Here is a 22,292-nt window from a genome sequence, read left to right as displayed (position 1 = left end):
AAACACCAAAGCCAACAATGAATTAGTTTCGTCCTGATTAGGTGTTGTCAGTAGTCTCCAGGGAACATGAAACTAATTCACTCAGCTAATTTGTATCAGGGAAACAGTTTTTCTAGCACAGAAAACCTGGTTTCCAAATATCGAAAGTGATACCTGATTAATAAGCTCAACAATTTTGCACACAAAATGTTTTCAAGCTCTAGGCAAAAGAGAAATACAATGCTGTCAAATGATCTTTTCCCAGACCAGACTAAGCAAATTCAGCCTTGTTAGGTTTGCATACCTGCAGAGCTTCATGGATATTGCCATTATAATCAATTATCTCTGTTGCACCTTGATCACCCTTCTGTCCAGGTGGTCCCTGTAATACATTTTCCATTAGAATTTTGAGACAACTGCTGAAGACTATTTTAGACTCTTAACTACTGTCACATGCTTTGACTTGACTGTGGGGTGTTAGACTCTAATTGTACTTGCAATATACTACTATAAAACACAGAATTTAAAGGAAAATATTTTTTAAAAATAAAGACAAATAAGCAAGTCAGTACAAAGTGACTTGTGCTGCAGTGGGAAAGGAAACACATAAAACCTCTGAAGGAAGACATTTAAGGATATTCCCACACTCTAGTTCTGTATTGGCAGTGAACAATGTCAGAACACCTGGCCTGTAACATCCTGCCCACAGAGTGTGGATTGCAGACTGCTTCAAATAGTGGCAAGTGGTGTTAGTCATATTAATGTCCAGTTAGCAGCCATGTTCCAACAGCGTCAAGTACCCAATTTCACCTGGAGTTTTAACTAGAATTACTTGCTACAATTTTAGTTCACATGCACTGAATCTAAGGGTACAAAACAAAGAGCTGAGGTGAGAAGTAGACTTACCCGTGGACCTGCAGATCCTGTGTCACCTCTCTCACCTGTATCACCCTATGTAAAAATGATACATGAAAAAAACAGATATGCCATTTGACAATATATCACATGGTTCTTCCCATTTAAATATGTTAAATATGTTTTCTTACATGAACTGGTTTACAGGGCCTGTCATCCTAAAAAGAATGTGAATCTTCTTTAATGAAAGGAAAAAGTCCATTAAAATCTCTGTACTGGTAATTGACAGAATTGACAATGATGCATTTGGTTCTGTGTGAATATTATTGTATTGGTTTGCAAAAAAAAATTGCAAAGAACCAAAAGAATGGGCAGATTGACCAATTAAGCAATTTGTGCAAAATCCCTATTCTTAATGACACTACTATCAAAAGCTTGAAAAGAATACTAGAGAAACGAAGTTACTCAGTCTGAAAACAGGCAGAAACTTCTTCAAATGTGTGTTTCAAAATATATAAACTTTTCTTTCTGTGATCATGCCTCCACTAACCTTTTGAACTGCCCTAGTATGAGTCACTGCCTCCCTACAAACACAACTGTACTATCAGATTTAGAGCTTCTTGATGCCCTTTCTGTGACAGGCTTAAGATTACCAGCTTACACACAGCTTTTTCTTCCTGGCTATTGGCAATATGCTTCAAATGATGGAGGGAATTTCAAACATGTATGCATTCATCTCCCAGCATCCACAATTCATTTCACAGTCCCCTTCATAGCAAGGTCTTACATTTTACTTTTAATATTACTCAAAATTAATATGGGTAAGAACTGCAAATTTTGCTCCTGTTGACAGAGAACTCTGGTAAAAGTCAGGAGAAGAATTATTAATTCACCATTGGTAAGAGAACAGAAAACCTTCTGGTAATAGAAACCAGGAAACTTTCACAGAGATAATGAAGGCATATGGAGAGCAGGCTGGTGGGCAGGGCATAATCAAGGTTGTGCCATCTGCCTTTCCCTTCAGTGCTGCTTTGGCAGAAGCTAGTGAACATTGGAACTGCTAAAAAATGAAGTTCCCCGCCACTAGATTGACTTCTGTGGGCCAGATTTTCATGACAGGTATGCAGGTAAAATGAAAATCGTATATCCTTTTTTGATAAAAAGGGACTTAAAGGGGATATCTTTAGAATTTTGGTCCGTGTGGGAGGTGCCCAGGTACTGTAGTCAAATGAGAGGCTGATTTACTTTTCTGCTCTCACTCTGATATTTTAATTCCCTCATCAGTTCTCTTGCCTTCCAACACTTCTTTCTGGTGGCAATGCATGAGGTTAAATGGCACTTGTTTAATCCCATCTTTAAACACTTAAGGCCACTCTTCAAGGACCTTACAAGTACTGCAAACAGGATCACACCAGCCTACATTGTCCTGTCACCCTTATTCCAACAGTAGACCTGTCAATAACCACCTACACAAGTACCTTTTCATCCCTCACACAACATGAAGGAATTCAGAAGGAACAGTATTTGCACAGCAGATAAAATAATAGAAAAACCATACATTTTATCTCTCCATATATGTGAACCAACTATATTTACAGAAAGATAAAAGGGTGGAAAGATATAACCAAAGTAATCTTTTTAAAGCAGGTAAAACAGCAACACAATCAACAATTCTTGCCTTTGTCAGACTTCTGACCATCATTTCTCAGCCTGCAGTACTTGTAATACATCTGATTCCTAGCTCACCAAAGTGTGGATCCATAAAATTATTACAAACCAAATAACAGCACAGTCAGGCACTGGGTCTTGGCATGTGGGAGGACTAATACACATCAGTTACACAGAGAGAAACCATGTTGCATGAGGAAAACAGCAGCAGAGTGGAATGGATGTTGTAACAGAAAAAGGATTAGAATATCAGTGTTCAAATATTTTATCTAATATTGAAGGTCAGAAGGTTTCACTTATAAAGAACACTGCAGATTGTTACAGGTTCTTTTAAAGAGAAATTTTACAAAAAATTGATCCTAAAAATCATCATGTTAATTAGTCCCCTAAAGACAGTTCCTTTACTACTAACCTTTGACCCTTTGGGGCCTCTAGATCCAGGTTCACCTGTTTTCCCCTGTTTGAAGGAAGATAGGAGAAAAATGGTAGAGAAATGGGAGTGCAGAGAAAGAGAAATTAGTAATGACTAACTACAGTTTGGAACAGCAGAAATACTTTATATTGATATTATCAAGATAATGAATTTTAAGGAATTTATATTAACAGCACCCAGATCAATATATTTTTTAACACTAGAGTGCAATGGTCACAAATTCCACTCTTCCAAAGGAAAAGTAGTATTGGCATTAGTAAAGACAGGCATCATTATCACTGGTTTTCAGGAATGAGCTATATCATTCCATTGCTCCTGAGAAATGATAGCCAAGAGACAGAGAATACAGCTAAATATTTTAACAGAAGGAGTTTAAAATAAAGGAGCTTAAACTTCTTTTCCCAACAGTCCAGGTGAATACAAACTTAACCGGCCAAGAAGCACAAAATTAACCTTATTGTTTTCAAAATCCACCAGGAAAAAAAACAAACTTGACAGTATCAACACCAGGGGAAATATTAAGACAATGCTAAAACTAGTTAGACTGATGTCTTTCTTAGAGAGTTAGAAATCAGCATACAAAATGGATTTTCTCTGCATTCAATTGCTGCAGTGGTCAAAGAGTTCAAACTTCAATGCTGAAAGTTAGGGACCTGGAGGTCAGTACTTCAGCTGGAATGAATTAGGCCAATTCCATGACAGTGTATGTAGGTAGTGTCCTTACTTTGTAGACCAAATAAAAGTCCATTCACACTGCAGTTTCACAGCTGTGGACACAAAACTGCCATTGTCTTCTGGAATGAAGCAGAGCATTTGACAGCATTTTCATTTAAAAGTTCACTCACCAAGTTTTGTTCTACTTTTCAGCAGGCAAAGATGTGTTCATAGGTGTAAAACTAACAAAACATTTCCAATGTAAAAATCAGACTGACCTTTGGTCCAGGGATTCCAGGTTCACCTCGCTCACCCTTCCCAACAGGGCCTGCCTCTCCTCTGTCACCCTATTGCAACAGACACACATATATCACAAAATACTGGGCAGCCTTTAGCACACCACCAACTCAGCAGGACCAAAGAAACCAAGCAAACGGGAGAAACAGTGGTTTAGTCTATCTGTATTTTCACAATCTAGTGTGTAGTATGAAAGTTCTGCCTCCTGCACAAAGTCTCAAGTAATTTTCCTTAAAAACCCCATGTTTATGAAAATATAGTTTCTTCAATCATGCCTATTTTGCCTCTTGAACAACTAAATTTGGGGATTCTAACATGAAAAAAGATGACTTATTAATTGAAGTTATGATGTAACATCTGCCTTCACATTTTTGAGGGCACCTACATGAATACCTATATATCTATCTAATAGCACTGGTCCATGATTTTTCACATTTTCTCTAGTAGCAGCCTCAGTCTCTGCTACTTGCTGAGGGAAGTTGAATTTGACATCAGCTCAAGGGACTTCACACCCGAGCACTAGCCCATTACCCTTACCTTTGTTCCTGGTAGCCCTGGCAACCCAGGTTCTCCTTGGGGACCAATGAAACCTGGTTCACCCTTTAAAAATACAATATTAGAGGGTTACTTATTTAGCAACACACAATTACAACAACATGAGTTTATTTTGGGTGGTATTTTCCCCTGTACAGCTTACAGCTTTCCAGCTGTGATGCAACAGTTATACAGAAGTACTTTTTGTCATGAGTTGCTTTCATCAGCACAAATTCCTGTAGCAAGCCACCAGGCAGCAGATGAGATGCAAATGAAGCAGAAGGTGTTAAACATGGGGTTTATGAGGTTAAGGACTGTTAATGTGCAACCTGGTCTGTAACGTAACACATCAAACTATTATCCAAGCAAGTCTGAAGGCAGGAGGAGAGATCTGAGGGTTCCTAAATTTAAAAAGGGACAGTTCATTTCAGTGATGTGTTTTGAGGTGGTTTCCTACTGATGGGCAGGAATGGTGTGTGACAAAGCAGTGACAAATGGAGATGGCACTGCTGTGATGTGTTGTGTCTCCTTTGAGTCAAGAGACTTGCAGTACCATGGTACTTTACCTCCTCATTCTGACAGTAAAATACTTCAGTTCTCTGCACCCAGACAATTTCTTGGGCTGTGAACAGCTGGGAATGAGCCACAGCTCTCCTCATCCCCTCTCTGCTCTGCCCCCTTCTTTCCCATTCAATTGTAGAAAGAGGACAGACAAATAGCAAGAATCAAGGAGAGTTGCAGCAGAAGCAGCACTGAGAAGAGTAAGGCCATATTTTATTACCTATCTCCATGCTTGAAGAGAGACAATGCAAGATTAATAAGCCATATGCTTTCCTTCACAAACTCTCCTGCATAAGCCTTCCTGCTATTTAATCTTGCATTTTTTTTCAGATATATTTGAACCAAGAAGATATATCCACACCAAGATATATCCACAAACTAATCTAAATTTTAAAATCAGCTATGTAACCCAATTAATATTTATTTAATTAGCCTTTTGGCAATATCCCTGAACTTAAGAAGTAAAAATTACCCATCAAATGCCTCTTAAAATAGCTAAAACACAGATAGATCATAATCCTGTGGTGATACCATTACTGACAATATACAGAGCCAGTGCATATGAGCAGTTGAATAATATTTCTCTTCATCTTTTCCCCTCCTTAGAAATACAGGTATGCTGCACATGGTGAGCAAATTAGGAAGTATTCTTGCACATTCATCTGTGCTCTCATCAACAATCCATCATTAACAGTTCAAAGCCAAAGAAATCTTCTCTGTGGTTATATCAAGGATGACAGCAAGCTCCCAGAGACCTCCATTTAGCTTATAAAAAAATACAAGTAAATAATGAGCTTTCTCACATGAAGTTCCAGCTGGCTGTGGTTCAAAATATGGTAAAGAAATAAACTGAGACAAACATGACACAGAGAAGCAAGTGGGGCTTTCTTTTTGCTCTCGTAAGAAAAAAACTTGGAGGCTTTTTTAAGTCTTTATATTAGTACACACCAGTAAGAGTAACATAAGGTTGTCACTGCAGATGGAAGCACTTTAATTTCAGTAAATGAAGAACAATGCAGCTCAAATAATTTATTTTAGAATGAGAGGGTACTCAACAGCTTCATGTTGTTTTACTACTGAATTTGCCCAGGCTAATTTTTTGGCCAACTTGTTATGACTTAAGGCAGAAAAAATATGCAGTGACTACATGATTCTTTTCAGGGGTAAGGCTTAGAAGTGTCACTCAAAGGTTGATGCAGTTTTTGAGTCAAATTCTTCTCGCTGCTCAGGACTATACTAGTTGCACAATACAAGAAAACTTCTGGCCAAAGTCCAAGAAGCAGCCCCAAAATCTCTGAAGAGAGAAGAAAAAGATGCTTTGCAAAAGCTAGTGAAATTGATAATGGTATAAGCTGGCAGTTTAATTAGCATAAGTAGAATACAGGTCTTATATGCCACAGAGCTTTAAAATGTTTTGAAATGTGGAGTGGAAGAAGCGGTGTGTCAGCAGAGAGCAGGAACTGACTGGGTGAGCAGCAGCTCTGCTGGGAAAGATGCAGCAGTTACAGTGGATGCCAAGCTGAACGTGATCCAACAGTGTATTCTTATCACCCATGAAACAAACTGCAGTGGTTAAAACCTGGCTACATAAAGAAAAACATGAAATTCTCCCTCTATCCAGTGCTAGAGAGGATAAGTAGATTAAAATCCAGATCTGATTTGCCATCTCAAGTAAGCTTCTAAGTAAAAAGACAACATGTTTGAATAGTTTGAAACTAAGCCATGTCTTCTGTAATATTTCAAATCTCTTGAGTGTTACCACAGCATAAGGCATTAAGTTAAATGCTCATTGGATGTACTTCTGCATCCTGCCATAATATTGATGACTTTGTGCTTTATGCTATCTTTTATGCCACTCAGATAGCAAAAAACCAACCAAACAAAAAAGGAATCTATCAAAACTGGCACTGCCAGTGATGTGTGAAATGTAAAGAAAACAGTTTCCTCTCAGTAAGGCATGCTGGTGTCCTGGTTTTGCAAAGGCAAGGGAAAGACCTTTATGATTAGTCCATGACACAGAAACTATTCCAGAGCTGTACAGGAATGTGGTTAGAAAATCAAGGGCTTTAGCTTTTTTTGTAAATACATATTTGATTTAGCTAGCACATAGCAGCAGGAAAGCAAGGGTAAAGGCTTGCTTGGGAGGGCACTGTGGTTTGACAACATTGCAGCTCTGGTGTTCACGGAAGCACCTCCTGTTCGTAAGTCTCTTCCTTAAATGAACTCAGAATTTGTTCTAGCTACTTGTTCTAGCGAAAGGCTGAGAGGAATGCAAAGGATCAGAGTCACCAAGACTTATAATACTTTTCCAAACATCTCACTACAACTTCTTACAATAAAATCAAGGTTTTGTCCAGTTAGAATGTACAGAAATCTTCTTTGCAACACAAAATCTGTAATACTGTAATCTGAAATACTGTTTGGCAGCTGTATAGCAAATGATGACTCTGTCACACATTTTAGTTTTTAGTTTAACACTTTGGTATAGTTATGAAATCACTGCTTAGAAACCACCACATTGCACAAGATGTCAACAAGGCATAGTTCAGCATTCAAACTTCATCCACTGTTAGACTTGGAGTGATTTGTATTAACCACAACACAGGAAACTTGGTTAAAAAAAAATAACAAGCTTGTGAATTTCTTCCAGTCTACAGAAGTGATGTGTTATGATATTAAAAATAATTTTTAGTGTCTTTATGTGTTAATATTTTAAGAGACTACCCCCATGCACGCTCATTTTCATTCTCAAGTATTTGCTGACTGTGGAAATACTAGAGGGTCAGATAACAAATTATATACTACCATTCACAAACATTGTTAATGTTCATTTTCACCTCTTATAGCAGTCTGAAGCAGAAATAGGCCCTAAAATGCCATAAACCTGCAGCAATGTGAGCGCAATCAGAATTTAATATTAAAAAGTCACCTTGTTATTTACTTCAGAGGATAGTCAGATTTTGATGAGGGTTATTATCTAGAAATAATTAGGACTGGTTTTTGTGATGATCAAAGCTTTCATGGGCTGAGGCAGAGGCTAGCTTTGATACTAAAGGTTAACCCTAAAAACTACTTCAGTTCACTCTCACTGACAGCTTCAAGTTTTACAGAACCCATGATTGCCTAAAACCTGGACTTTTGCTTAAAAATGGTACAGCGGTTGAAATAACATTTTCACTGCAGGTTTCTGTTTTAAACATCACTAATTTGGCAAATGTTTATTAACAGTGTAGTTCTAATACCATATTTGGTCAGAATTAGCCTCCATTGCACAGCTGGGACACACATCACCATCATTATTTGAAACTTTGTTCTCACAGACACACCTATTCCTCTCCCAGTGCCTGAAATACAAAGCTTTATGCTGATGCAAGCGATCAGCAGAGAACAGCAGTTGTTGGGTACGCTGTTTTCCCACAGAAGTTTCTTCCTCCTTTAATCATTCTCCTAATGACTATACAACACATTTTCACATCCAGATCAATGAATTCCCAAAAAAGAAACCTGTGCTGCAGGAAGACATCCAAACCACAACTTTCCTATAACAATTAAATAAATTCTCTTCCATTTCTGAAATTACCATCCTACTTGTAAGTGCCCTGGTTACCTTACTATATATTCCAGCTACATCAGATTATTACTGTGTTTTCTCTGTGCTACAGAAATGTGACTAAACCAACCCTTAGACCATGAATTTGAAAAGAGAATGTAATTTCAAGCCTTATTCTTATCTAGTGCTATGCACTAGAATTAGCCAGAGAAATTTAAATGTCTAACTCTTTTATTACACTGTTCACTGGTCCTGAAAGACTTTGTGCAGTGTTGGCCCCACTGCCACCACCATGGAAGTTCTGTGCCTCCTGGGCTGACTGGCAGATCTGCCACAAGGCAGGACACACAAACACCTTCCCCTGGCATTCTCTTGGAAATCCAAACGTACCAAGACCAAGACTCCTGAGTGCAAACCTCTGAGTTGGCAAACCACACTAAAGTATCCTGTGGAGGACACCAGAAAGGGGGATGCACCCCACCTTTTCCACCAACAGAAAACCCAGCAGTGTGGGCAGGAGGAAAACCACAACCACGTTTAAACATACAGCTTTGGACAAGCTTGGAGATTCCAAACTCCTGTCTGCAAGTCTAGTGGACATCCAAAATTCCTGCCTAGCATGGGCCAGCATACAAATTCTTCAAGAGTCACAGAATCTGGGAGAACCCCAAAGTTCCTTTCTGATGAGGACTGATGTGGAAAGGTCCTCATTTTAATAACATCAACAGACAGTCATTATCTTCAGTGTTACCCTGGCTCATTTATGAGCACATTTGAAACAAAAACAGTATGATGCCCTTTCCTTACCTAACACTACCAAAAGAATCTTGCAAAGGTGGGGATATATAGAAGAGCTATGAAAAAAGACTCAAAACTCAGACACAAGACAATCTGAAGAACAGCTATGAAGCTGTAATAAATTGGACTTGGTTCATGGGTACCTGTGTTGATTTTCCATAAGTTGCCATCTGGTGTCCTAAAAGATTTTGGTTTTGAGGTTGCTATCTAACCAGAACACTGCAACTCCTCCACTCTGGAGAGGAGCGAAGGCCAAATTCTCAGGATCCTGTAACACAGCATTCCACGGTGGTCTATGGAGCTGCATTTGCTCATGCCCTCCCTCCGTCTGCAGCACTTAGCTCCAGTGAAGCAATTCCTCAGAAACTCAGCTGGCCTTAGACAAGTCAGAGAGTACTTTGTCATTGTGAAGGGCATTAGGGGGACTTATATATACAGCCTGATGTCCATGGGAATTTTCCTCTCAGGATGCCTACAGCATTCAGCTCCTAAGAAGGAAATTAACAAGGTACAAGGAAATCTGATAAAAAAAAAAGTAACCCTAACCCCATTTCATAAGGTCTTTCTTAAGGCTTTTCATATCACTTTAGAATTGGCTCCAGAAATTGCCAGTTAAAACAGGTTGTCTGGCTCACTCATCGCATTTGAAACAATATCTTTACTCCCTAATCGTTCTCCAAACTTAGAAAAACAATTGTGGTTTAGAATTTCCAAAAGCGTATTTAGACTTTATGATTCATTTGGAGTTAGGGAAGTAAAACCTGGCTAAACAACTTGGCTGAAACCCTGAGGTTTCACAACAAGCCTCACTTTGTATGACATATATTGCTTTTTAGCGAGCCTAATTTTCTTCTTGCTTTTAAGTTCTGCCTCCCTAGAAAGTATGTTGCTTTGGGAGAGTGCTATCAGAACCAGTAATGATTCTGATTAATTCTGCATTCATTACTCATATAAGGGACTTCTTACTTTAAGGCTAATTATAATCCAAGCCAGCATGGTAACTATTTTTGAGGATAGGATAAAAACACTTGTTGTAATGAGCACCTAATACTTAATTCTTTTCTATGACCAAACTGCTAAATGATGAAGAGTTGGCTCCAAATTGTTTCTCTTAGAAAAGACTTACATGATAAATCTAAGGAATTTTGTTGCTCTTCTGAAAGCTAAGGAGCTTTATTGCATGCCCTGATTTCTGAACTTATAAAAATTTGTATTTAAGAAATAATTTCAGATTACTGATGTCAAGTCTTCTTTGTGGATGACAAAATACTTGATTTCTGAATACAGTAGGGTGTTGGATTCTGACATTATTAAACTTTTTCCAAAATTTTTGATTTGCACTTTTTTTTTTGTACAATGAAAAATTAAGCTATGCTATAAAACATATGCTGTGAAGTAGCTCTTATAAACTCAGTCTTCCAACCATTAATAGTTTTAGAGGAAACAACATTCTGTGTTTCAATTCCTTATGTTTTAGTTTTTTCCAGAACAGAAAATAAGAGATTTGGAGGATATAGTTTGTGAGAAATCAATCAAAACTTGAAGAATTTATCTAGATCTTACACCCAAGTAAGCACCCCTGACACACGCATGCCATCCACTATTAGTGATGATTTTGTTTTCTGGCCTTGATTCTCAAAATCGGTTCATGGAAATTCAATGTCTACCCTATGCAACTGATTACTGCCATAATACATGGAAAGCAGACAGCTAGGAATCAATGAACAAAGCTAGATGTGTAATATACAGATATATGTTTGTATATCTACTTCCATTATGGAAAGGGAATACCCAAAACACATTGCACAGTCGTGGAATGTATTTTACATTTACAATGCACAGAGACACTTCTGAAACCCAGCCCACCAAAGGTGGGTCTAAGTCCTATTTTTTAGATCAGTTCCATTTACACTCAGAACCTGCAGAGAGGGGAAGAGAGAGAGAAGTACAGAGAGAGACCTCGCAGGTTTACTGTTGACGCTATCAAGGAATAAAAACAGGAAGAAGAGTGGAAATACAGAAAAGGAAAAACGCATTAGGAAAATTATAAAAAGAACAGCCTTCCTAAGAACTCCTGGGAGAAAAGGAGAATTTACCAAACTTTCCTGTAGGCGGTAAATGGCATTGACTCCAAACCAAAATGCGTAGAACTACCATTCACTTCAGATTTCCTTTCATTTTGCTGCCAGATGGTAAGAGCAGCACTTAAAACACATAAGAAGAACAGTTGCTCTCTTTTCTACAAAAGTTTAAATAGGAGACTAACTTCTATGCATCCAGCTGGAAAATTCTCTCTCATTTCCTCCAGAATTTCTCTTTTCTAACAGAACTAACTGGGTGAAAGTAGTATCAAGTCTTTTAGACCTTAAAAAATACATTCTGTGGAGCAGGGAGTCATTTAGACGATAAGATCTCTGACTAGGTATAGATAAAAAAGAAATTTAGGTACAGAAAAAATTAGAACCGCTTTTGCTTTCATAAAAAGAAAAATAAAATTATATAAAATTGATTCAAATTCCCATATCTTTATCCAGGTTCTTCTGAAACCTTGCTCAGACACAGTCCCAGGGAAGTCAATCCAAAATAATTGTAAAGAAAGATGCAAGGCACTGCATACTGGCAAGTCTATTGAATCAGCCACTTCCACTGAATTTCTGGAACACAGAAAGCTTTCCATACTTCCCAAAAGCAGATGGGCTAAGCAGCCTTTCTCTTCTCATGTCAAACCATTCAAAGGTTCAGTTTTCTTGAACACGATAAAATAAAAACTTATATGTGCTCATAAGCTTTGGTTCAGTATTTGCTTTAACATCTGAAGGACAAGTGTCAGAAATACCATAGAAAATCTAGATCCTGCAAAAGGTGCTGTTACCGAGAAGAGGCTTGTGTTTTGTGAAGGCTTCTCACTGCACTGAAGAAATTGAGGCCTGTACAGGCCAAATTCCAGAAAATGCAATGGTACAGATTTGAGAGGTCTGACATGACAGTGAATGAGGGCACGCATGATTTCCATCCCAGTAAGCAAGTGCTGCTTTGTAAGTATCTTCCTGCAAAAGTTATGAAGTACAACAGATCTATGAAGTTTGTGTTTCACAGACAGGCTTCTGTGTCTGCTTGGCATCAGTTGGGGGATAGTAGAGCGATGAGTTAATATGCTGAGTTTAGGTGGAACACATTCAGGGCTCATTAAGTTTCCAGCCATTCCTAAACAGCAACAGGTGCCTGAGAAATGTTTCTCCAGTATGTCACAGACAGCCTCTACGGTGTCTTGGGAATAACTGACTGCACTTGTGTTTCCTCCACAGCACCGACAAAGGAGGAGAGAACGAAAAGGAACAGGAAGAACTCCCAAAACATCCGCATGTGCCTGGTAAATGGGTCTACAAGAATAAGCAATAAAAGACTCTGCTGTATGCCCTGAATTCAGATATGACACTTGCATGTCTGTCCAATGTTGCCACTCATTCAGACTGCAGTATCACATTCGGCCAAGTCCTTACAGGTTCCCAGGAACCTTGATTAATTAACTGAAATGGCGTTATAAGAAGCTGAAAGTTTCTCAGTGATTAGCGTTCCTTAATCCTTTATGTATGGTGAAGCACAGAGGACTGAATGTCTTGGAAAGCTTCTTCAACCATGGGAAGAAAGATGAGTTGTAGCCGGAGAGACTGCCTGGCATAGCATTTGTGTTAGCACAGGTTGGTTTAGCTTTTGTGAAGAGTGCTGTGCATGTGTACAGTTGCCTAAAACATTTTATAATATAGCCTGCCACTGTAGAGAAACATGCACAAGGAAACAATTTCAAGTTCAACTGACAGATTTAAGGAAAACAGGACTTAATATTTAACATTTAAGAACTACATCCAGGAATTTTCAATGTGTAGAATATATCTGTATCTTGATCTTTTCCTTACCTCTCACAAAGTTTGGAAAAAGCCTGAAAAATCTCTGCCAATAACTACTGGGCTGGCACACAAATGCATGAGAATGGTATAATCTGTTTGTTAGGAGAAAGTTCCCTTATGGAAACTTAAATTTTGTAACAAGTTCTTAGATGTTGCAATGACACTGTGAGAGGTTTCTGCTAGGCCTTTGATGTTATACTACTACTGCATATCACTGTTAAGATAGAGTACCGAAGACGTATCTTGGAGAGTTTTATAAAGTCCACACGGGAACAGAACCTGGAATTCCAGAAGAAAATTGTAACAAACAACAAGGATCACTGTGGAAGGAAGGAAAAAAAAAAAAAAAGAAAAAAGAAGTCACTGCTCCAAGTAAGATTCCTCTTGGTTTTGTACAAGATGACAGCACCAACTGATTCCAAGTCCAGACAACTGAGTTTCCTCCATGCTCAAGTTTCTCATCCTGTCACTGCTATTTCAAAGTAGCTTTTGATCAACACCAGATCACTGGAAATGTGTTTCTCCATGAGATAACAATGATGTTGTTTTTGGAAATTGACGTAATGATCTTACTGTGGTGGTACAAAAATCTTTGCAAAAAGGGAGGGTGAGAAAGGGGGGAAACTCCTACTTGACCTTTGCTGATGAGTGCCCATAGTCCTAACTCCAGCCATTCTCTGGTTTCTGGTGCCACTTCTCGTGCCACAGACACAGTCTCGATGATTCAGAAGAATCTATGGTTTTTTACTACAGACTTCTTAATAAAAGACAGCTTACATATGCCTTGAAATAAACAGCAACCATCCTGCAAGTCTGATGTGACCAGATATGCTTTGCTCTGTCCTGTGCATGTTCTGCTTCCTTGTCACCATCCAGGTCACAGGTAGCCACCTCAATGCAGAATTGCACTAGATGAAATTTCTTCACTGAAACACCACCAGTCTCCCTCTGGACTGGATTTTAAACAGAAGAAAGTATTTTCCTAAATGATTAATATTTGACTAAATTATTCCATTTTGCTCTGCAGGCAACTGCACTGTTTTTCCACTGTATCCACTGAATTTGGAAACAAATTTTCACTGGGCAAAACTCCCACACTTCATTCGTTTTTCACTTCACATTTTATCTTTCAGGTGATTCTGGAAGCTGCACTTCTGAGCTGTTCTTATTGCCAACAAATAATTTTCCCAGAGCAGGCACTCAGATGTAGACTTTTTTATTTACTGGTTGGACATGTGGTCTGCATGAACATGGGAACCCCAAAGACCAGCCACAGCTCCAGTTGCTTTTGGCAGGTGTCCCTGGGATGAGTGCCTCAGGCAAGTGCCCCACTAACCTCCATCTGAGCTACCTCTTTGCTCACTGTTAAAGTAAACAGAATAGGGATTGCTGCCAAAGGCCCTAATAAAAATAGCTTAATCACACAAGACTTCTCCTGCATGATCTTCACTACTCAGTACAGAGTTTATTCTTGCAGAAAATGAACAACCTCCACAGGAACTATATTTTTAAGCTTTTACAACACACAAAATTTAATACGCGCATTCAATTTTTTTCCACGATTCACTAGTAACACAGAAGGGACATTATGCTTCAATACTGTGGCCATTCACAGGTCCCTTGAGAAAATCACTGCAAATGTTACATTCCATGAGATAAATCCTGAATCCTACCACAATGGACAAGAGTTTGGTCTCTGACTTATCCTCCTCGTTATGGGGGAAATCCTATAAACTTTCTCCTTGAGACATACGCAGGCCCATGCTGGAATGCTAAGAAAATGTTTCCAAGAGATTTTGTTTTCTGAAAGGACAGTCTTTGACACAAAGAAAAGTGGCCATTTTGATCTCTACTCAACTCAGGATATGTGAATCTGCTCACTCTGTGCAGAATTACACAGTTACAGCTCAAACCGTGCAAATGTCTGCAGATCCTAATGCAACCACTTATGCTAGAACTAAACTAAGTTTGTGTCTTTGGTAGCAACTTACCTAAAGATTCCAGACAAACTGGAAACCAAGGTCTGAACCAGGCATTGTGTCAGGGACTGTAGCTAATACTGAACAGAATATTATTAAAACATTTTGACTTGTCAGTGGAAATCACTGCTGTGTAATGGAGCACAGAGTATTTTTGTCAACAGAGCCAGGTCTGCACTGCCTGTGTATAATTAATGCAGCTCTCTGGCTGGAGGATCAGTTAATTCACTAGAATATTGCTACTGGAAAGCAAACACAGAAGTGGAAACCAACTAAAACTTTGATGACAAGACTTTTCCATTAAAGAAAAAAAAATAAAAAACCTCTACTATTTTTGTTTTTTAAAAGAAATAAATAGAACATTCTGCCTCACATTTTAATGTAAGAAATACTGTTTGCCTACTCATAGACACTTAACCAATTTTCCAAGTGAGAACTTGCTGTAAAAATCCCCAGTTTAATCCCAGAGACACAGAAAAGGAAATAACACATTACAGTAAGTCCATTTGAGTCACATTCTTGCATTTCCCCCCCTCTTTGTGGTATTCCCACCCAGTACAACAGGTACTACAGTATTTACCTTTATTCCAGGGAGTCCAGGAAGCCCAGGAAGGCCTGGTTCACCCTACATAGGAAAATTACATAACATTACAGACATTATCCAGTTAGGGTCACTATCCATTGAAGAGCCCTGTAAATTATGCAGGAAGATAAAAGAGCATGAATGATTGCTAGTCACTCCAGCAAGATTGTTTTTTTCAAAATGAGTGACTTAAATGTACAATTAGTAAGAGTCATGTTAAGGACTTGGATATCTTCTGGGAAACTTCAATGTGAAGATGACACACAGGGCTGAAAATCCATGTCAGGAAAGCCAAATATGAATTCACGTTAGACTTCAGCAAAAGAGAAGAAAACAAGCAGCACTGGTTCATTTTACTGCCATTTAAGTTCCATACTTATGACAGATGTTTAATTCTGCTCCATTTTCAACCCTGAGCTAGATACTGTGCTGTGCAACTCTCTGATTTAGCTACAAAGACATTCAGAAGAGCTTGGTTTAAATTGCACAATTCAAGGAGGACTGCCTAATTATAACTGGGCCATCAGCTTTATAGAGCTATCCACGGCATCATTTCAGAGCTTGTTCTTTATGTGTGAACATACACAGTGTCATGAAGGATAGTGGGAATGTAACCTTTTACTGCTTTACCCAGAAAAACCTTGCTTATTTAAAATTGCAATGGAAAGACCTATAGAACTCTATTTGCAAGGTAATTTTGTAACAAGCATTGAAAACTGAATGCATTGATTTTGGAAATAGCCTAAGACAAGAATGACAATATTGTCACAAATGGTCATTTTGAGATATCAGCTAAATGAAAAGATGTTGTCTAGGGAAATAAAGATGGTGAACAGAAAAAAAAAAAGGCAATAATACGTGAATAAAACATTATTTTAAAGGCTGGGGATTTTATTTTAACACAGAGATGGATTCTAACCAGCACCTTGGATCTGAATATTCCCTGAACTTTCTGGAAGCTCAGGTTTGAACTCTGAAGCCAACTTTTACCTTTATAATGAATTGAACTATATTCCAGATTTTTTTTACACTCATGAGCTTTACAGAAATCCAGACTTCAACTCTGTGGTTTAGGCTGATACCTACAGGTTGTGCTATTAAAATATTTTATGTGTCTGCATACACGCATGCTTACATACATCCATACACCCATGTACACTGGTGTATACACACACAAACATAAACACACCTACACATAAAACAGGCGTCCATCAAACTGCACTAACAGAAACACTTCTTTGAGGCAGAGCTATTACAAAGACTTGAAACACTCGTGACAAAATTACACTCTGTCACAAAATGAAAAACACACAGAGGGTCTGCAAATCACTTCACCAAATGGAATGATTTTTAAGTGGTGTAGAAGGATCTGATAAAAGCTTCTTTGTCTGTTTTAGTTTCTCCAAAGTTCTAACTGTTCAAACTGCCTAAAAGCACAGGAAAGATTTCAGTCTCCAAATATTAACTATAAAATCAGATGAAAGAACAGAGGCTAGAATGCCAGTTTCAATAGACACTTTTTGGTATGTTGACGATCACTTTCTAAAGCAGAAAATAGGTTTCTACTCTTGCAAAAGAATAGTGCTCCACTGCACTAACAAAATTTTAACTTCAAACGCCTACTCTATCTTTCCACTTTTAGTATGAGCAGCCATACATACAGCACTACGACCATCAACTTTAGCCACCTAACTGAGGAAGCCCTAAACTTCACTTGCAAGCACAGAACTGGAATATTTATAATTGATATTATATTAGTGTTGCTGCAGTAGGTTACTCTTTAGCCTTGGGACAGAGCTAACCCCCATAAACTCACACAAAAAGCAGAAAGGATCCACCAAAGCCAGTTCAGAGTCACAGTAATCTAAAACAATTAAAATGCCCCTAAAAGATACATCAGTATGAAGCACAATTAAATCAGTCATTATTTCTTAATTACAGCTAGCATTATAAATTAATGCAGAGTATTTTTTTTAATCTTTCCTAATATAAAAACTCTGAGTATGATTTATAAGATGAATGACTTTTAAAGAAACCAAGGCTGTATACTAACTCTATTATATAATGGCAGAGCAGGTCATTCTGTCACCTCAGCACACAATGTTGCCCACAACAGCCTTGTCAGACTACCAAAATATTGTCACGGTTCATTTCATGCAAATAGTGTTTGGGTGGGCAGCTCAACACATAGCTGTCCTTAGAAGATGGATAAGGGACAACGAGAAGATAAGAAGGAAAAAAAAAAAAGAAAAGAAGACAGAGGAAGGAAATATGAATGGAACACAGAGAGGGAGAAAAGCATTGAGATGATGCAGATGACAGAGACTTGCCTCCAACTGGAAAAAGAGCGTCCCACAACTTCTGGTGGTGTGAAAAAGTCCCTGCTGAGCAGGGGTGCAGGGCAGCAGATATGGGACACCTGGCTGGAGGAGGCATGCTGACTGGGCAGGTTATGAGAGCTGATGGTTGAGGCTGGGACAGGAGTTGTGACACACCAGGAAATCACAAGGTGAATGGAAGGAAGACACTAAGCCCCGCTCTGGTGTCAAAAAGAAAGTGAGAATATAGAAAGTCTGAACTGCATACCTCTCACTCATCCATGTTCCTTGAATTAGATCAAATCTGAGAGCCTGAGACTGAGAACCAAGAGCCTGCTGATAAATCACTGCTAGTTTTGCCTCCATGGCAGCCACTTAATGAGAGTCTGAATCTCCACAGGCGCTTAAGTGCATTTTCTAGTTTATTAGCCCAGCAAAGCATACGCTGCAGAATGCACACGCTTAATGATTCTGTGGATTAGATAGCGTTAAACTACTTTGATTACCTTTCCTAATTAAAACTGCACTTTACTAAGGAACTGCATTTGCAACCATAATAGTCTTATTTAGTCTCTGATGGGAGTTATAATTTCTTAAATAAAAGTACTTAATTTCTTATTTATTTCTTATTTATATGTGGCTTAGGGTTTTGCTTAGTCACCAAAGTATCTTGAGTATTAGAAATGGTTGTCTTGCCATCCACAATATAGAATTTTAGCTCTTGACTGTCTGTCTGGAATATCTCAACTGGCAGAAGGACTCTGTTTGACTCTGGCAGCAGTGTGCAGTGGAAAATTTTCAATGTTGTATGAGGCGAGAACAGTGCTAATGGCTCCAGAGGGAAACCAAATATTGCAATGCACAAATCCAGTTCTCTCATTGTCTCTTTGCTTTCCCTGCAGGACCTGCCCCCTACTCTCAGGAAAGACAGCTGAAGGCACAGCATTTGCTGTGTTTGATGCACTGTGCATTCAAAGAGCACATTCCCCAGCTTCACAGGGCCTCGTGCAGTACAGTTATTGTAACTCCTGCAGGACCTTTCCTTGCAGAAGTACCCTCAGCCACACAGCACCCAGGGGAATTTCTTTCACTGGATGGAAGAACAGAGCAGCATTACCTGGTCTGTGGCCTTCCAAACACACTGTGTGACACTGATAGTTTGATTCCCCTCACAGGTGCATGTGAAAGGGATTCTAACCAATATTTATTTCCTTCCTGATGAGATCTAACAGTGTACCACAGTTTGAAGATTAATAGTCAAACATGCAGGGTTAGCTTGTGATGACCCAAGGAGCAGAGCCATTCTTTGTTAGTCTCACCAGCTGCAAAGGGTTAGGCTTTAAATGCAAGAAGTGTGCTGGGGCTAGACGGGAAGGTGGGTTAGTCAAAATTGCTTCTCATATTAATTAGTATCATTATTCCTGTGCCTTTTTAAAATACAAAATAAACATAGATCAAATGTGTACAGCCTTGGGCTGCTAAATTGTACTGCTTCAGATTCATCCCAGTGCAGGTAAGTACCACTGGTAACACAGATGTAACATCCTTTATCACAAATCCAGCAGAGAAGGAAAACTTAACATTTCCAAGCAGTACCTTTTGTCCAGGCCGCCCAGATTCGCCAGGTTCACCCTAAAAGAAAACAGATGAAAGACATGAGATCTGAGAAAATGAATTAAAGATGGAGCTGTGGAAAACCGTAACATTAATGATACCCAAAATGTCTGTGACACTGTGAAGTAACATGGACCAACCACCCCTCTTCACCCTGCACAACTTCTTTAGAACTCCATTACCTTAATTCCAGCCGCAGAAGAGCCAGGGTCACCCTGATACAAAATCCACAAGAAATAATCACTCTTACCACATAAAAATTTTCCAGGAAACACAGAAATCACATAGGAGTACAGCAACATTATATAGCAAAATAACTGCATAGCAAGACTGCCTGTTTTCTGTGCTGCTTGTAGGCTAAATAGACATTTAACTAATTAATTATATCAGTGTGATTCAGAAAAGGAGCAGTGTTGTTTTCAAGTCTATGTAGAGAGAGATTTAGCTTCACTCACCCAAACACCTATTATAGTTAACTTCAAATTTCACAACTAATAATGTAGATCTAATAATTGCAGATGTTGCATAAATGTACTTCACACAGCCAGAATATAGGACATACTTTGACATCTCTAAATTGCTGATCTACATTAAAAATAATTCACTGTTATTTACAAAGAATATGAGCGACCATTTGACCTAATTTTTTAGATGGCAAGTGTCAGGACTCAATTGACAACATTTTTTGCGCTAATGAAGATTCACATTGAAAAAAAAAACAAAAAACAACAAACCGAGTGACCGATGAGTTCATCTCCATCAGGACAGGTCATAAATTTATTTCCTCAACACTCTGGTGTATTTAAACAGATAAAACGGTGTATTTAAACAGAATAATGCATGAAGGGCTATACTTTACAGGATGAGACAGCTATGATAATTTACATATTCAGGAGAGGTCTCTGTTCTGAGAGGGCATCTAGCATTCAAAAAGATTTGCCTACATTTTGCTGGGTTGACTGGATTTCATAGACAATGATAAGCACAGGACACAGGATCAGTTAATTTTTTTCCTTAAACAATATGCCAAAGGAAAAAAAGCCCTACCGAAAAGTTTGCTAGTTAGGCTATATAGTACTGAAGATGACTAACGTGCTTCTATTTGAAAAACTGTTTAATTATTCATTATGCAGAATAAATGTAGATTGTTCACTGAAAGCAGCGAGTTTTGCACAGCAGCAACTTCAAGCTCTGAGCAGCCTTCCAGTGATTTACATAGGTAGGATAGAAGCAGAGATGTATAAGCAGAGTATAAATGTTTAATATTCTTTCTACAAAATACAATAGGGGATACCCATTCCTGATGTTTCTGTGAATACCATAGCTTTGCAGCTGGTTTAGGCATGGCATCTTTCTGGTATGGTCTTATAAAATTAAATTGTACGGTTAACATGCTCACTGGCCTCCGAAGAATAGGAGTACACAGTTACTGCAGCTTGCAGTGAGTGAAGAAAACACAAAAATCAGTATTATGAGATTGATACATGCATGGAAACCTGAACTGCCTCCTTTTAATAGACATGTGTGAGTGACACTGCTAATATCCCTTACAAGCATGTACAACTGAAAGCCTCAAGAACCTTTTGTAGCTATAAAGAGCCAAAGCAACTAGTAAGACACATTAAACAGTTAAATATTTGAAAGGGCAATGATGAATATGAAGAAGACACAAAATATTTATAATCCACCTTCATGCAAGAATAAAAACTAGATCAAAGAAAAAATTACAGTACAGTATGTTCACAATTCACTGCTGAGTCAAGACAGTTTGCGAATGAAGAAACTTTAGCAGGGATACATGTACAAAGAAGGAAGATCCTTGGTAATTTCTAGGGACCAAGGCTAGAGTGGAAAAACAGAAGGAAGAACTCAAGCTTGGCATTGACATTGTCTTCAACAACTGAACAAAGACATGTTAATTCTAAAGTCTCACATCAAAAATTAAGAACCCAAGTCCATATTTTTGAGTGTCACTAGGTACAGCAGTTCAGTGAACAAAGCTACATTTTTTTTCACAAACAGGAACCTGCTCTTAAACCAAGTCTGGATCTGTTGACATGTGGCATCTCACACTCCCACCACGTGAATAAAAATTTATTATTTATCTCACAGAAACTCTACTGAAGCTTTTAAAGAAACGTTTTTAAGTTTTATGGACTATGGATTAAATCTCTTAAGCAAAAACTTCCCCCTATGCTGAAGAACAGGAAAGAATACAAACCCTGTTAAGCAGCTCAAGTGTAATGTAATGACACCAAGTTTAATGCTTACTCCTAAATTATCTGTCAAAAACCACCCTCGTAAGCTCTCTAGAAAGTGCTGTTTGCAAAGCTACCTATCAGAAACTTTAAGCCGCAGCTCTCCTCTAAGAACTGTATCTTTTTTTCTGGTTGGCAGATCCCTGTCTTGTAGGCAGGGAAAAAGAAGAAAAATATTGAAAGTCAATGAAGTCGCAGCTCTGGAAAGTCTGGCTAAAATGAATGCAGAGGACTCTAACCCCTTATGGTTAAAGCAGTGCACTCCAAACAAACAGAATATTCTATGTCACTATGTCACCTCTGAAA

General features: G+C 38.5%; 1 protein-coding gene across 6 annotated transcripts in view; it reads right to left on the bottom strand.

Moving 5' to 3' along the window:
• The window catches only part of COL25A1 (collagen type XXV alpha 1 chain), a 298,274-nt gene that overhangs the window by 35,580 nt on the left and 240,402 nt on the right, over positions 1–22,292 (bottom strand). For 5 of the 6 annotated variants that reach the window (XM_038136318.1, XM_038136316.1, XM_038136321.1 and 2 more), the window contains 8 exons: positions 19,911–19,943; positions 19,711–19,746; positions 15,794–15,838; positions 4,424–4,486; positions 3,868–3,936; positions 2,915–2,959; positions 886–930; positions 284–361 (listed from right to left, as the gene is read on the bottom strand). In XM_038136318.1, coding sequence (XP_037992246.1) covers positions 284–361; positions 886–930; positions 2,915–2,959; positions 3,868–3,936; positions 4,424–4,486; positions 15,794–15,838; positions 19,711–19,746; positions 19,911–19,943 — 414 coding nt within the window. The remainder of the gene's footprint in view (positions 1–283; positions 362–885; positions 931–2,914; positions 2,960–3,867; positions 3,937–4,423; positions 4,487–15,793; positions 15,839–19,710; positions 19,747–19,910; positions 19,944–22,292) is intronic. The other variant, XM_038136317.1, reaches the window with a different exon arrangement.

The sequence above is a fragment of the Motacilla alba genome, chromosome 4, assembly GCF_015832195.1.
Source record: "Motacilla alba alba isolate MOTALB_02 chromosome 4, Motacilla_alba_V1.0_pri, whole genome shotgun sequence".
NCBI lineage: Eukaryota > Metazoa > Chordata > Aves > Passeriformes > Motacillidae > Motacilla > Motacilla alba.
Note: the sequence above shows the minus strand (reverse complement) of the source record. Positions and strands in the feature narration are given on the sequence as shown.